Genomic DNA, 14,824 nt, shown 5'->3' with positions numbered 1-14,824 from the left:
GAAGTTGATGCCTCAATTAATAATGGCAGAAGCACAAGTTAGTGACTTTAGGATTTTCTTTTATGTTGTGTATGTTTTTTTCCACACGCTGCAAGCATGCATATGCTTGTTATGTAAACATTAGCATTCGACTACAATGATTCCTGACATTTGTCTTTAAGGCTAAGTTTATGTTGGAAGTGTGATTCTTCATTGTTGGTTGCATTGTTTCAATATGTTGCATGTGTTTCTCCCATGTTGTTTGGACGTGATTTGACCATATAATAATGGAGTATTTGCTGCATTGACATGTTTGTATGCTGTAGAGACTTTGGATGATTTTTTGATGAGTCACAAAGACAAATATTCGAGAAAAATGTTGCATATATGAATGTTGCGTTGATCGAAATGTTCTGAATCACAACTTTCAGTCAATTAATTGGATGGCTAGAAAGGTGATCTATAGGAGAAAACTTTAATTTGATTGACACCTAGGGCCCTTATGTAATTTAGTATAGTACATGAAATTTAATGAGGAATTTTCATGAAGTTTCCGGGAAGGAAAGATATAGACGTTTGAGCCTAAGAAAAATATTATTTATTTGAGATGCCTAAGAAAAATATTGAAGAGAAACAAGACACACCTCGGCGCCGGTTTGCAATTCCAATGTCAATCACATCACAAGTCTAGGTGGAAACTTATACTACCGTAGATAGCAAAAAGAGTGTCTAGGTGGAAGGAAACTTGAAGCTTTGGTAGGTGCCACGCCTAATCCCAAGTTCCTAACCCAAATTATTAGAACGAAAATAGAAAAATAAATCTCCAACAAGGGCCGCCCTCAAATCATTCGTTGGTTCATTCGATTGACGAGCAACTAACCCACCGCCCACCACGGACCCTCCAACGACGACAGCCAGGACGGCGGCGATCTCGGACCCTTGCACGCCCCGCCAACCCAATCCCGACATTGCCCTGCGCTAGGAGGCCTCTGGATCTCGGATGGCGTCGGCCAAGTCCTCGCGGTCGCGGCCGGCCGGCCACTCCGGGGTGTTCCCGGTCGGCGGGGCGGCGTTGGGGGTTGGCGCCGGTGGAGGTGGCGGGGGCGGGGGCGGCGGCGACGGCGGGGTGCAGCTCGCCGACAAGCTCAAGATCTTCAAGACCGACAACTTCGATCCCGACGCCTACGTGCAGTCCAAGTGCCAGACCATGAACGAGAAGGTGAGGCAGCTCTCTCTCCCTCTCTCTGATCCGGCTAGGGATTGCGATCCATCTCCATTTGTGTTTGCCGAGTCTGGATCGCGAATGGTGGGATTTGGGTGGTGGAAGGAGCCTGTGATCGCGGTTCGTATGGGGGCACGAGAAATACCATGTGGTGGCTCGATTGGTGTTCGCATTCAGGTCAAATACGTTATGGGGGCATCAACTTCTCCTTTCTTATGTTTGCATTGTTGAATTATGCTATGTACTATCTAGAGATTTTGGTCAAATGATTAGATAGTCTATGTAGATGAATAATTCTGATTCTGTGTGGCATGGTTGTGGTTGCAATATAGGACTAAATGAACAGGAATTGTTTCAGGCGAATACTTTATTACTCTAGCTGGAGGTGAAACTTGATTAATTCCTTGTACAAGGGATTGTGTTTTGGCTGCATTATACGTCAAAACGGAAAACCTGGCTAATAGCTGACGAATCAACTCTTTATTACAGGAAATAAGACATTTGTGTTCTTATCTGCAAGATCTAAAGAAGGCTTCAGCTGAAGAAATGCGCAGAAGTGTCTATGCAAATTATGCTGCATTCATCAGGTCTGGCAGCCGCCCCAAGACTGTGATTTCTGCTTTTATCAATTGTCACTTGTGTGCTAGAAATTAACCCCCGTAATCATGATGGCACATTATTTTCTACTCTTGTTAAATTTCGGATAAGGCCTATAAGAACAACGAAACATGACGATGGTATCTTCTAATTGCTGATGCCAATCTTTTCATCCACTCTGTTATGTGCTGCATTAGTACCACAGGAAAAATCACTTAAAACCTTTTGGTCCTTCAATAATCGATACTACGCTACTCCTATGTTTATATCAAACGCCTTACATTAATAAAAATTGCTTATGCGGAAGCATTTACCTATTTTAGTTTACTGTCTTTAGCTTATTTGTTTCTTAGAAATTCTGTTAAGCTTTTTGTGGATGGCTACATATGCAAACGCCAGCTACGTACCAAAGTTCCTCAAATGTTCTCCTTTTTCATATATTCCCACTTCCGACTTGTTAACTGAGTAGTGAGTGGATGGTTGGAGAATTGTTTGGTAAGCACGTAGCATACACTCACACAATCGTACACACTATAGTCAGTCCCCTTTTATTATACATATGCATCCTTTGTGTTTATACATAAAGGTTGTAGGTAGCTATCATGTATTTGGTTTTTCTTCTGTCCTAAACTCAAAAGTTAGTGCTCTGACTGTCAAGAATAACAATAAATGTGTCTTCTTCAACCAATAGCCTCACTATTATTATGAATCGAGGATCATGGGTATAATCATTTTTTATGTGCAAAGCATCTAATTTTGCATTCATGACATTGCTGTTAAATAATTTCTTTTATTTGTTTCTGTTCGTCCTCTTCAATATTATTTCTGTGTCCCCACTTTTATATTAAAATTGATCTCCTGGCCATCAGAACATCGAAGGAGATATCAGACCTAGAAGGAGAGCTCTTATCAATTAGAAATTTACTCAATACACAGGCAGCTTTAATCCATGGTCTATCTGAAGGAGTTCAGATAGATTCCCTGACTTCGGGCACAGAAGGTTCTACAGAAGAGGACATATCCAATGTTGAAGATCAGGAACCTTCAGAAATACAGAAATGGTCTGCAGATTTCCCTGACTTGCTTGATGTTTTGCTAGCTGAGAGGAGAGTAGACGAAGCGCTAGATGCACTAGATGAAGCGGAGCGAGTTGCTGCAGACGCAAGACGTACACAAACTCTAACTGCAGCAGAAATTTCAGCTTTGAGAGGTGCTGTCTCTGATAATCGTCAAAAGCTTGCAGACCAGCTTGCTGAAGCTGCTTGTCAGTCGTCTACTCGTGGCATTGAACTTCGCGCTGCCGCTTCTGCTCTTAAAAGGCTTGGTGATGGCCCTCGAGCTCACAGTCTGTTACTCAGTGCACATAATCAAAGGCTCCAATGCAACTTGCAAACTATACATCCGTCAAGCACATCATATGGCGGGGCATACACTGCAGCACTTGCTCAACAAGTTTTTTCAGTTGTAGCTCAGGCGCTCAGTGACTCTGTAGAAGTCTTTGGTGACGAGTCATGTTATGCTTCTGAGCTGGTTACATGGGCGACCAAGCAGGTCTTGTCCTTTGCACTTCTGGTAAAGAGGCATGTGTTGTCTTCTTGTGCAGCTGCTGGAGGCTTGAGAGCAGCTGCAGAATGTGTTCAGATATCACTTGGCCATTGTTCCTTGCTGGAAGCTCGTGGTCTGTCTGTTTCCTCTGTTCTCCTGAAGCAATTCAAGCCCAGTCTTGAGCAAGCATTAGATGCTAACTTGAGGAGAATTGAAGAGAGTACTGCTGCCCTAGCTGCAGCCGATAACTGGACACTTACTTATCCCCCAAATGGTATTCGCCCAGTAGCTAGATCTTCCGTTGCTAATTTGGCACTTCAACCAAAGCTCTCTACCAGCGCGCATCGTTTCAATTCGATGGTTCAGGTAATGATTGATCCATTTTGATTAATATGAATGAATCTTTCCTACTTGTTTTCATCAAAATGGTAGTGACCTATCCTTCTTGCAAGCTTGGCCATGCCGAGTATGGCATAATAGTATTGGTTTGTTCTTTACTAGACTACAAATAGCTACATCCAAAGTTAACATTTATCTTGATTGAAGTTATGTTCGCACAAAGATGTAGTTCTCAGCTTAGATTTGGTTAGTTCTCGGTAGATGATAACCTCGACTTCAAGGTTTTCAACCTAGTCAAGTCGAGTCTCCACGCAACCGACTAGGTGACTAGTCATGAATAGCCTGAGACTAGTATGGCAGTTGTACAAACAGATCAGAGCAGGGGGTGGGTTAGAGAAGAGAAGAACAGAGTAGGAGAGACCATGTGAGTGGAGGGGCAACATGATGAGGGAGTACCAAGTATTGACCAGGAGAGGTGTCAGTACGTTAGGGAGGTGATCTGAGGTGGTGGCATGTCTTGGAGATGTGGCAGCTCAGCAGCATCTCTTGGCAGCAGATGAATAGTTTCTGCAGGAGTTCCCTGGAGAAATGGTAGTTGCTGAGCCTAGGTGGTTGGCATGGACCAGCTTGGTGATTAGTCCTTCACCATTTTGTTTGCTTTGAGGGAACTGTTGTAGTTCCATAGTACATTAATACTAAAGTAGGCATTTCGTGGCAATCAAGAATTAGGAATGTAGCCTTGGAAGTGGACAAATATAGGAATATTTAATTCTTTGTCCTTCGTCTTCCTTAAGCGTCAAACTACAGCATGTTATATTAATACAGTAGGATTGCAGACATTGAGGTGTCTGGAAAAATCATAGAGCTCCTGACAAAATTCAAATCTAACATTGTCCTATTTGGAAGGATAAAATCATCAACGACAGTAATACTAGTGGGCCAGCCTGTCAGAGCTTAAAATTGTTTAATACTTGGCTTCAGTGGTATATAGGTGAGAAACTAGCCATCTACATCATCATCACATATCCATATAAGAAATCTTCTAATACAAACTGCCACCATTGCACCCGGTTTCTTTGAATGGGGTTATTGTCTTTGTATCTTTATCCTTTCAACCATAATGTATGACTTAACACAACATGTATTTATAATACCTGTAACTTTCAGGATTACTTCGAGGATGTTGCACCACTCCTTAGCTTGCAGTTAGGGGGTTCGACAATGGATGGGATCGCAAAAAATTTCAACTTATACGTCAATTTGCTCATAAGTGCATTACCTGGATCAATGGATGACGAAGCTAACGTAGAGGGCTTAGGCAATAAGATTGTAAGAATGGCAGAAACTGAAGAACAACAGTTGGCTTTATTAGCCAATGCATCTTTACTTGCCGAGGAATTGCTTCCCAGAGCAGCTATGAAACTATCATCAATAAACCAGTCCACGGATGATTTGCGTAAAAGAGGGCCAGATAAACAAAACCGTGTGCCTGAGCTACGAGAATGGAAAAGGAAACTACAACGCATGGTAGACAGATTGAGAGATAGTTTCTGCAGGCAGCATGCTCTCGAACTAATATTTACCGACGAAGGTGATACCCATCTCAGCGCGGAAATGTATATTAGTATGGATAATACTGTCGAAGAGCCAGAGTGGGTCCCATCTCCAATTTTCCAGGTATTTACAAGCTACATTTATTTATTGCCTCTTGAGAATTTAAACCTTACTGCTTATGTCATTCGAGTCGCTTATATTCATCCTTGACCCCTACCTTTGTCTTGCAAATCCTTTAGCTTTTCGAAATCTTTGGTATATGTTGCTCAATTCAAGGTTAAAACAGTGCCTCGTTCAGTGGAATGCTACGTTGAAATGATTTTCTATCTCATTGTTTGTGCTATTGGACACTTTAGTTCATAATTTTGTAGTTGTTCTATCGTGAATTGGTGATCATATAACTGGAGGATAGTTATAACTAACATTACCCGGGTCCGTGGAATGATCCAGAGATTGTAAGGGACTAGAGTGGATGAAACATATGTACAGGTTTGAAAAAGTAGGCACCTTTAATGTGATATTCCACTCATATAGTTATAAACTGCGTCAATATGCTAGCTTTCATGATGATGGTCCTTTGTATTCAATGTAATGTTTCTTTGTATGTGGCAAGGTTGTCCTGCACATTATGGTCTATGGAAGTATCTTATGTGCTATTCATTGCAGGAACTGTATGCAAAGCTAAATAGGATGGCAGGCATTGCTGCAGATATGTTTGTTGGTAGAGAAAGATTTGCTACTTTGCTGATGATGCGGCTCACAGAGACTGTTATACTTTGGCTCTCGGAGGATCAGGCCTTCTGGGAAGAGATTGAACAGGGACCAAAGCCTTTGGGCCCCCTTGGTCTTCAGCAGGTAAGTTCCTTACCCCCTTTTTTCTTTCTTTTAGCTGTAATTATTGTTTCATTTCCCCCCATTATTTGCAGTTCTACCTGGATATGCAATTTGTCATCATCTTCGGACAAGGTCGATTTTTGTCTAGACATGTACATCAAGTCATATTGGACATCATTGATAGAGCAATGGGTGCCTTTTCTGCCACTGGAATGAATCCTGATAGGTATTATGCTTTGACTCCTATTTATACTTCTATTGGTTCAAAACCAAGTAACTCTGTATTAGCTAACTTCAGCAAAAGAGGTTAATTATCTAAAGCACGCAACTGTGCTATTCAAATACGAATTTACGAGACATTTAAAGTGTCATGTCTACCTAATTTGTTTCGAAAACCAAGCATAAGTTTGCCTGGCATATCTTCCAGCTACTAAGATTCTCTAAACAATAGAGATACAGCTGTTATGTGGTTAGTTGCATTAAACAATATGGTGATATGCTTGTGCGACTACCACCACTGCCTCCTACTAAAATGATCCATAAATATTCAAGGAATATGATAGTTCCTTGTTTGGTTGAAGTCAAGGATAAGTTATGGTGGCAATATTTCTTTGGTACCGTGGGGCTGTAGCTCTAGTGACCCCAGCTGTTAAATTCATCCCTTGTTCTCATGGAGCTATGTGGAAAAACTCAGTATGCTAGGGTGATTAACACATGCGTGAACAATATGTAGCTACATGGCAATTGGAATCTTTGTTATGTGAATTGAAAGAAAGATGTTTCCTGGGTCTCCAGATTGCAGTAATACATCAGAAGTATCTTATGTCCGAATCGTAGTCTAACAGTTCGCTTCAGGATCGTTCATACCAATTATGGCCTTTTTGGACGAGGGGCACTTTTTTAGTTATTTCGTTGAAATTGGTGTGCATACCAATACTTGACAAAAGTATTACTCCATATCTGAAGTTGCTTTTGCTGTGGACTTCTAAATTACAATTGGCACACTTGGTTTTGTGCAGTGTCCTTCCTGGTGATGATTGGTTCATGGATGTCTCTCAAGAGGTTGTCGGCATGATCAGTGGAAAGGGTAGAGCTGCCAATGGGGACAGGGAGATTCACAGTCCGACCGCCTCAGTTTCAGCGCACTCGATGTCATCGTTCAGATCCCATGGCAGCTCTTAGTTTGCAGGCTAGTATTTTTGTAGGCAGGTCAATGTATAATAAGCAATAGTACATTCTGTCCTTTCATATTTCTCAGTTCTATATTCTTATGCGTTTGTTTTCATTCTTTATTTTACATACATCTGTTGTGGTAGCATAGATGGATAATGGTTTGACCTAGGAAAAAAGAATCCTTAGCAATTATTTCATGGCACTGAGGCCCGTGAGCGTTGCGTCTTGCATGTTCAGTATATGGCATGAGCTATCACCGTAGCACAGTATGATTCTTTCATCAGTTTTTGTGAAGAATGAATAAGTTGTTGTGAACTCGCAATTCTGGATCAATTGGCTTAATGATGTCTCAAACTAATTCTGACCTGCGGCAAATTTCCTATGAACTTGACTAATACGGAGTAGATGGGACTCGAAGATACAAATGTACAGAACATACACACCGGTTGGCCCGATTCACCAACTCAATAGAATCCACAAGAGAGACTCAATAGGATGTTGTGGAAGTCGCAACTCTTTGCTGGGCTTTGTGGAAATTTAGAAATAGGGTTTGTTTTGAAAGAAAAAAAAAAGTTGATCAAATCTCTTGTGGAGATAATTTGCTATTTTTTGAAATACTGGGCATGACTTCAAATGAGGGGGATAAGCAGGATCTGTTACATGGAGCTGATATTCTTCAGGCAATGTGGTGTTAGCTCACGGGTCGACAATATTTCAAAAAAAAAAAAAAAAAAAAAAAAAAACTCACGGGTCGACAACCTCTCACTTTCTTCGTATCGAAGATCATGGCTCATCGTTAGAGGAAGCTAAAGATTGAGGATGTGAAAGAGCAATTTCAATTTGGTGCCTAGACGGTGGTTCATTTTGCTCTGGAATAGGCCATGTGAAAGGGGCGACCCTAGCTGGCGGTCGTTCGCTCAAAGCTTGTTTAGCGATCACTTTCCGACAGCTTTTCTGGGTTACGTGAGCAAACCTCTTTCTTCTCCTTTCTCTGACTCACGTCCACGTTAAAACTTATCAAATTCGAAATTTTAAAATATTTTATCTCTCAAACAACAACTCCGATTTAAGATCCGTTTTCACAATCACATCCGGCTCGACGAGATCTTCAAAACTAGCACCCATGTTGATATGTTTCGACAAATTTATTTTCCGGCTAAAAGTTATCAACCCTCTCTATCTGAATAATCAACCCCTCCGTACTTGAGTGGTCAACGGTAAATATATAAAATTATCAACCTAGTGCAGGCTATTGAGGGAAAGTTCTGCATGCATGCACAAAAATACGAATCCGCTGATGTCAGCGGAATCTTTTCCAAATTTGAAAATTCAAAATATTTTAACTTTCAAACGACAACTTCAAATTAAGATTCGCTTTCACCAATAAATCCATCTCGACGAGATCTTCAAAACTAGCACCCATGTTGATATGTTTCGAGAAACTTTTTTTCGGGCTAAAAGTTATCAACCCTCTCTATCTGAATAATCAACACTCCGTACTTGAGTGATCAAGGGTGAATGTATAAAATTATCAACCTGGTGTAGGCTATTGAGGGAAAGTTCTGCATGCATGCATAAATAGACGAATATGCTGATGTCAGCGGAATCTTTTCCAATTTTGTAAATTCAAAACGTTTTAACTTTCAAACGACAACTCCAAATTAAGATTCGGTTTCACCAATAAATCCGTCTCGACAAGATCTTCAAAACTAGCACCCATGTTGATATGTCTCGAGAAAGTTTTTTTCGGGCTAAAATTTATCAACCCTCTCTATCTGAATAATCAACCCCTCCGTACTTGAGTGATCAACGGTAAATGTATAAAATTATCAATCCCAAAGTTAATTTTATTTGAAACAGTTTAGCGATTTTTTTTCAGTTTAGAAGCTATCAACCCGGTGTCCTGTTATTTATCAACAGTAAATATAAATAACTACCAACCCTAAAAATCTAATTTTATTTTGAATATTTTGGCGACTCTTTTTTAGTTTACAAGTTATCAACCCGGTGCTCTGTTATTTATCAATGGTAATTATAAATAACTACCAACCCTAAAAAGTATTCCATTTAGAATATTTTAGCGAACATTTTTTTATTTTACAAGCTATCAACCCGGTGCCTCGTTATTTATCAACGATAAATATAAATAAATAATAACCCTAAAAAATATTTCATTTAAAATATTTTAGCGACTCTCTTTTAGTTTAGAAGCTATCAACCCGGTGACCCGCTATTTATCAATGGTAAATATAAATAAATATCAACCCTAAAAATTTAATTTAATTTAAAATATGTAGCGACTTTTTTTTGTTTACAAGTTATCAATCCGGTGCCCCGTTATTTATCAACGGTAAATATAAATACCTAGCAACCCTAAAAAGTAATTTTCATTAAGAAATTTTTTAGCAACTTTTGTTAGCTTACAACTTAAAACAGTACTTAATTTGAGTAGCAAGTGGTAGTTCATTTGAGTTGCAAGTGGATCTTTCCACCCGTTATTTTCTCCCTTAAAAACCATTGGCCCGAAAAAGGGAATTGCAAAAGGACCCCATTAAATATGAATTACCGTACGAAAAAAAACCCAAAAGGAAATTGCAAAAAGAGAATTGAGAGTCTGCCTCGTGCTGAAGAAAAAAGAGTGAAATGCTATGTGTATGCATGCAACAACTTATGAAAGAGTGCTGAAAAGTTGGCTCATTAAATGCAAATCCATGAGATGCTCTGTGCATGTGCATGCATGAAGTGTGAACGCTATTGGCTGCATGCAACTTGCAAAGTAGTAATACAAGCTGTTAGTGTGAACACGTGTGAACGCAATTAAAACACTACGTGATACAAAGGGAATTGAGTCGCGCTTTCGCGCGAGCGTTCCGCGTCGACAGAAACCGATCGCTCGAGCGACCGATTGCCAGGGAGGGGATTCGATGTGAAAGAGCTATTTATGTTGAATGTTACTTTGTTGTTGGGTTTGGTTCTTGTTTCTCTTTAGATGCGGTCTGCTGCAAGTAATTTGGTGTTTCTGACAGGTTGATGGGCCTTTGCCCCTTCGGGGTTTTCTTTTGTTTTTTCTTTGTTACCCTTTGGGGGTGGGGGTGGAATCATCTTTAAATCTGTTCCGTTATCCTGGTGATAGTGGAACCCAGAGCTTTTGCTTCATATGGAAAAAAGAAAGGCCCAAAGATAGAAGAGAATTGCAAGTGGAATGATTGACAATCAAAGAATAGAGTTCCAAGAGCTAAGAGATTGCTAATTGATAGAACTGATCAGTCACAATTTGAGACATCTTCAGCTAGGCGGGCTAGACAAACACGGCGAACAGATGCAAGGACAGGTCAACAAACCAAAAACAATCCAGAACCTATACAATTGATAAAAAAAAATGAAACATCAGAGCAACCAATAACAATATGGAAGGGCTGGAGCCTGATCGTGCTAATAATCTCTACAACTTTAAAAGAGTGAATAAATAGGTTTAATGTATCAATTTGTGGGATGATGTATATGAGGAGATGACCACGAACAGTTCAGAGATGAATAATCTCAATTGCTGCAGTTGACATATGAAGCAATAAGAATAAAAAAGGAGACAAACCGCTGGAAAACAAATAAATTGCATGCTGCGTCTAGCTTTTGGAGGACAATGTCCAGGTTGACCTGCGGAACCATACCCAGCTAATGCTAGACTGAAGATGCTCGTCCTGGTAAGATTCCTGCTCACCATTGCCATGGGGGCACATAAAGATGGGACACCCCGTCCATGAACGGAACTCAGCACCCCCTTGCAATAACACAGATCATCAAAATAAACAGTAGAAGATATGTACGAAGCAATCTCACCATCTGCTGGCAGTGCTACGTGAAGACCATGTCGTCAGAGGGTTCCCTAGGGCCAGAGGCAGCTTCTGTCCCACCAACGGACCCGCCGCGATCCCTGTCGGCGAACGCCACTCCACCCACCTCACTTCCGATGTTGGACGCAGCAGCCTCCACCCGCCGGTGGCCACCTCCACACCCATCGGTGGACGCCGCGTTCTCCATCCCCTCCGCCCCTTCTCCCATTGTTGGACGACTCAACCTCCATCAAGTCAAGCCCCAACATAAAGAAAATGAAAGGAGGAAAGGACCAGCAGCGTGGAAAAAATCCAAACACAGCCTATACAAACCACAGGAAAAGGGGACACATATACAAAGAAGGAAAGAGTGGCCTAGAACCGGTAACCAGTAATCCCCTCCCATAAAAAAGAAATGGAGAACCAGTCGACTGAATCAAGGAGAGGGGAAAATAATAATCAAAGTGTCGCACTACGACGGGAGTAAAGAGAGGATAAATAGCCCATCATCAGTACCCTAATCAATATGAGGTGAGGTAACATTCCCATCGCGATATTTCCATCTGAAAAGATACTTCATCCCCGACATTTGAGTAGCTTGTAGTTGTGGAAGATGAATTTGTGTGCAGGGTCTGATCTTAAAACATATATAGACAAAACAACAAAATCGCACAAACACAGGTTTTCCATGTCCGGAAATATAGCGACAGCATTATCCCTATGCAGCGCTCACAAGTAATACCAAGACATCAGTATCAGATAGCCGAGCACATGAATCCAAACTGACTTATGAACTATGAAATTAATAAGCGGCAGAGTGAAATTATAAAATGCTCAACAAACAAATTGGTGAGAGCAGCTAATAGAGCTCCGGTCTATTGAACACCAAAACTTTGAAATTTCTTCCAGACAAACATGGCCATTTTGGCTCTGGCATGAAAAGCAAAGGGCCTGAATATTGAAATTGAACAACTGATTATTATGCAGAACAATTGATTATATCAAGATACACAATTAACAAAAATTTGCACAACTGAAAGAAGCACAAGGAGTAACAATCGACCACATCTCTTGGATGGATATTGCATATCATCAAAATAAGCATAGTTGAACAATAATCTCATCAAAAGTTTAGACACTACTAGAATAGAGTATCTCAAATAGTAACAAGCCCAATTTCACCAACAACCATGGTCTATGAAGTGTAAACTAACATACATCAGCACATATGGCAGCCCTCATTGCAATCAAACAGATAGCAAAAATTCCCTTTCAAGAAAAAGCACCTTTTTCATCTACTTGCAAGTGCAAGCATGGGCGATATCATCCCTTGAATTCCCTGCAGTGTGTGCTGTATCTGAATCTCCTCCACAACCATTCTCTTGAGATTCCTGATGTACCCTCTCAGCTTCCCATCTGAGCGGATATCCTCAGCGCGCATCTCCAACACCTTGTTTGCCACACCGAGCAACAACCTGGCGTACCTTGGCAAGGTTGCGTTCCGATGCAGGAACTCCAGGAGAAAACCTAGTTCGTCGACGTCCAGATTCCCTATGCATCTCACCAGCTTTCTCCTTGCAACTAGCTCCTCCATCACAGCCACCACACTCCTTGGATTGTTCTTAGCTAATGCTGAAACTAGAGCCTCCTTGTGCCTGAACTTCCTCAGCAACTTATCATGCTCTGCAATTTTCACCTTCTTAGGTCTCTCGATCACAAAGTCGCCCTGCTTTGGCTTTTCATTCTGACCACGGCTAAAGTACCTATAGTAGCTTGGCTTCAGTGCCTGCTTCTCTGGCTTGGGCGATGTCCAATCGAACACACCGCTGACAACCTTCCCCGCTTGCTCCTCCTCCTCGGTTGCCTTCTTCCTTCTGCGCACGAAAATATCTCCCTTTGAAGACCCAGCAACAAGCACTGTGCCGCAAGGTGAGCATGCCACAGACAGCAATTGCTTTGGGTATCGCATAGAGTGTGTGATCTTAAGCTCCCCAAAATCAAAGCTCTTCACATATCCATCACTCCCTGCACTAAGCAGCCGAGTTTCCCCGGCGGTGCCCATCTTCCCGAGCGCGAGCGCCATCACTGTCTTGACATGGCTCTCCACTGAGTGCACAAGCCGACCACCACCAATCACGTCCCAAATCTTCACCATGTTCCCCCCCGCAGTGGCAAGCAACCCACCAGACGGCAGGAACAGCGCGCTCTCCACCGGGGCGCCATGAGAGAAGGATAGAGACGGCGCTTTCCCGGTACGGGCATCCCACAGTTTGACGCTGTGGTCGTAGGAGCCAGTGACGAAGAGGTTGTGGTCAGCCGGGGACGGGGCGCCGGCGCGGATGTAGTCGCGGTGGGCAGCAGGGACGGTGAAAACGGGCGTCTCGGAGGGGACGTCCCAGTAGGCAAGCAGCGCATCGTCTCCGGCGGTGATGAGGTGGATCTTGTCGCCGCCAGCCACTGGGTAGCGGACCACGCGGGTCTCGGCGGAGTGGGCGCGGAGGGTCCGGAGCGGGCCCGAAGTTGGCTTGTCGACGCGGAAGACGCGGACGACACCCTTAATGTCGCCGGCGGCGAGGAGGGCCCCGTCTGAGCGGAAGGAAGGCGAATAAACGAAATCCTTGGTGACAGATATCTTGGGGCGCGGCGCAAGGGGGTCGCCGGTGAAGAGCTGTACGGCGGAGAAGCAAACTGCTGCGAGAGTGGGTTTGGCGTTGGCGGGGGCGGGGGAGAAGGTGAGGTGGGTGACGGGGTAATTGGAGGCGGTTACGAGCTCGGAGGAGCGGAAATTGCGCCAGTAGGAGGCCTCCGGCGAGACGCGGTTAGGGTTCCCGTGGGAGGGGAGGAGGGAGGTGTGCGGTGCGGCGGGGAACAAGGGCTTCGAAGCGTCGGCGGCCATGGCGGGCGGGCGGGCGGGCGGCGGCGAAGTGGGAGAGAAACCCTAGAGGGCAACGGGGAAAGGGTTTTATGGGTTCACTGATCGCGGAGGAAATGGTGGGGGCAACTTGGGCATTACATGTGATTGCAGGATCTAGTATTTTCGACCATTAGATCTTGAACGTGCGGCACAGATTGTATTTTGTAGAGTTCTTGGAACACTTTTGCAGATAAGACCCTGTTTTATTCTTTATTGTAGTTCTGTACCCACCTATTCCCAGCCCGTTCTGATTGAACCCGAGTTCAGGTAATAGTTTGACTATTCGAAAGAGCATCTATAACAAAGTCCGTAAACACGCAGAACGAAAATCTATAGTACAATTTTCGAAAACGTATTTTCGGTTTAGAAAAGGGCTAACGCAGATTAGAGCCCGTAAATCAAAACTATAAAACATCATATTCTATTTTACATTTCGGTTTACGGGCTTTGTTCCGCGACAGCACCATCCGAACACGTAAAACTAGGATTTTTCACACAATGGACATATCAAACACTAAAAGTGGAAAGAATTGATGCATAAGTCATAGTTTTTACATCAAATCGTGCATAATTCACCATAAAAAGTTGCTGCAAATCGTCAACCAAATCAAAGGGAGACCGGTCTGTCGCCACCTCATTTGCCACCACCTCCATTGGTAGCTGATGCGCCACCATTTGCTCCTGCACGAGCAAGTCTTCTTCTCTCCATGATCTCTGTTGTGGTATCCTTCCACCACTCCATTTGTTGCTCATTCATGTCATTTGTGGACATCATTATGATCTTCTTCTCTTCGGCCAATAGCTCCTGCATTGCTTTGGCTTTCTTCATATTGATCT

At 42.8% G+C, this 14,824-nt stretch overlaps 2 protein-coding genes across 2 annotated transcripts; one reads left to right on the top strand and one right to left on the bottom strand.

Annotated features, from left to right (window-relative positions):
- Positions 1 to 798: 798 nt before the first annotated feature.
- On the top strand, positions 799 to 7,440 carry LOC127322040 (exocyst complex component EXO84B). The gene is made up of 7 exons (XM_051350986.2): positions 799 to 1,198; positions 1,691 to 1,788; positions 2,668 to 3,709; positions 4,850 to 5,359; positions 5,903 to 6,091; positions 6,163 to 6,296; positions 7,090 to 7,440. Exons 1-7 carry the CDS (start codon positions 980 to 982, stop codon positions 7,250 to 7,252), a joined length of 2,355 nt encoding a protein of 784 aa, XP_051206946.1. The 5' UTR covers positions 799 to 979; the 3' UTR covers positions 7,253 to 7,440.
- A 3,274-nt stretch (positions 7,441 to 10,714) lies between these two features.
- Positions 10,715 to 14,008, bottom strand: LOC127322067 (protein SLOW WALKER 1). Its single transcript, XM_051351015.2, has 2 exons — positions 12,360 to 14,008; positions 10,715 to 12,024 (listed from the first exon to the last, which is right to left on the bottom strand). Exon 1 carries the CDS (start codon positions 13,967 to 13,969, stop codon positions 12,365 to 12,367), a length of 1,605 nt encoding a protein of 534 aa, XP_051206975.1. The 5' UTR covers positions 13,970 to 14,008; the 3' UTR covers positions 10,715 to 12,024; positions 12,360 to 12,364.
- Between the last annotated feature and the right edge of the window lie 816 nt (positions 14,009 to 14,824).

This window comes from Lolium perenne, chromosome 2, assembly GCF_019359855.2.
Source record: "Lolium perenne isolate Kyuss_39 chromosome 2, Kyuss_2.0, whole genome shotgun sequence".
NCBI lineage: Eukaryota > Viridiplantae > Streptophyta > Magnoliopsida > Poales > Poaceae > Lolium > Lolium perenne.
Note: the sequence above shows the minus strand (reverse complement) of the source record. Positions and strands in the feature narration are given on the sequence as shown.

What these genes read in the sequence shown, in the direction of transcription:
- LOC127322040 (XM_051350986.2), top strand. Translation starts at nt 980, where the DNA reads ATGGCGTCGGCCAAGTCCTCGCGGTCGCGGCCGGCCGGCCACTCCGGG. An exon ending in GCCAGACCATGAACGAGAAG is followed by an intron (nt 1,199 to 1,690) that starts GTGAGGCAGCTC and finishes TCTTTATTACAG; the next exon opens with GAAATAAGACATTTGTGTTC. An exon ending in TCCCATCTCCAATTTTCCAG is followed by an intron (nt 5,360 to 5,902) that starts GTATTTACAAGC and finishes TATTCATTGCAG; the next exon opens with GAACTGTATGCAAAGCTAAA.
- LOC127322067 (XM_051351015.2), bottom strand. Translation starts at nt 13,969, where the DNA reads ATGGCCGCCGACGCTTCGAAGCCCTTGTTCCCCGCCGCACCGCACACC.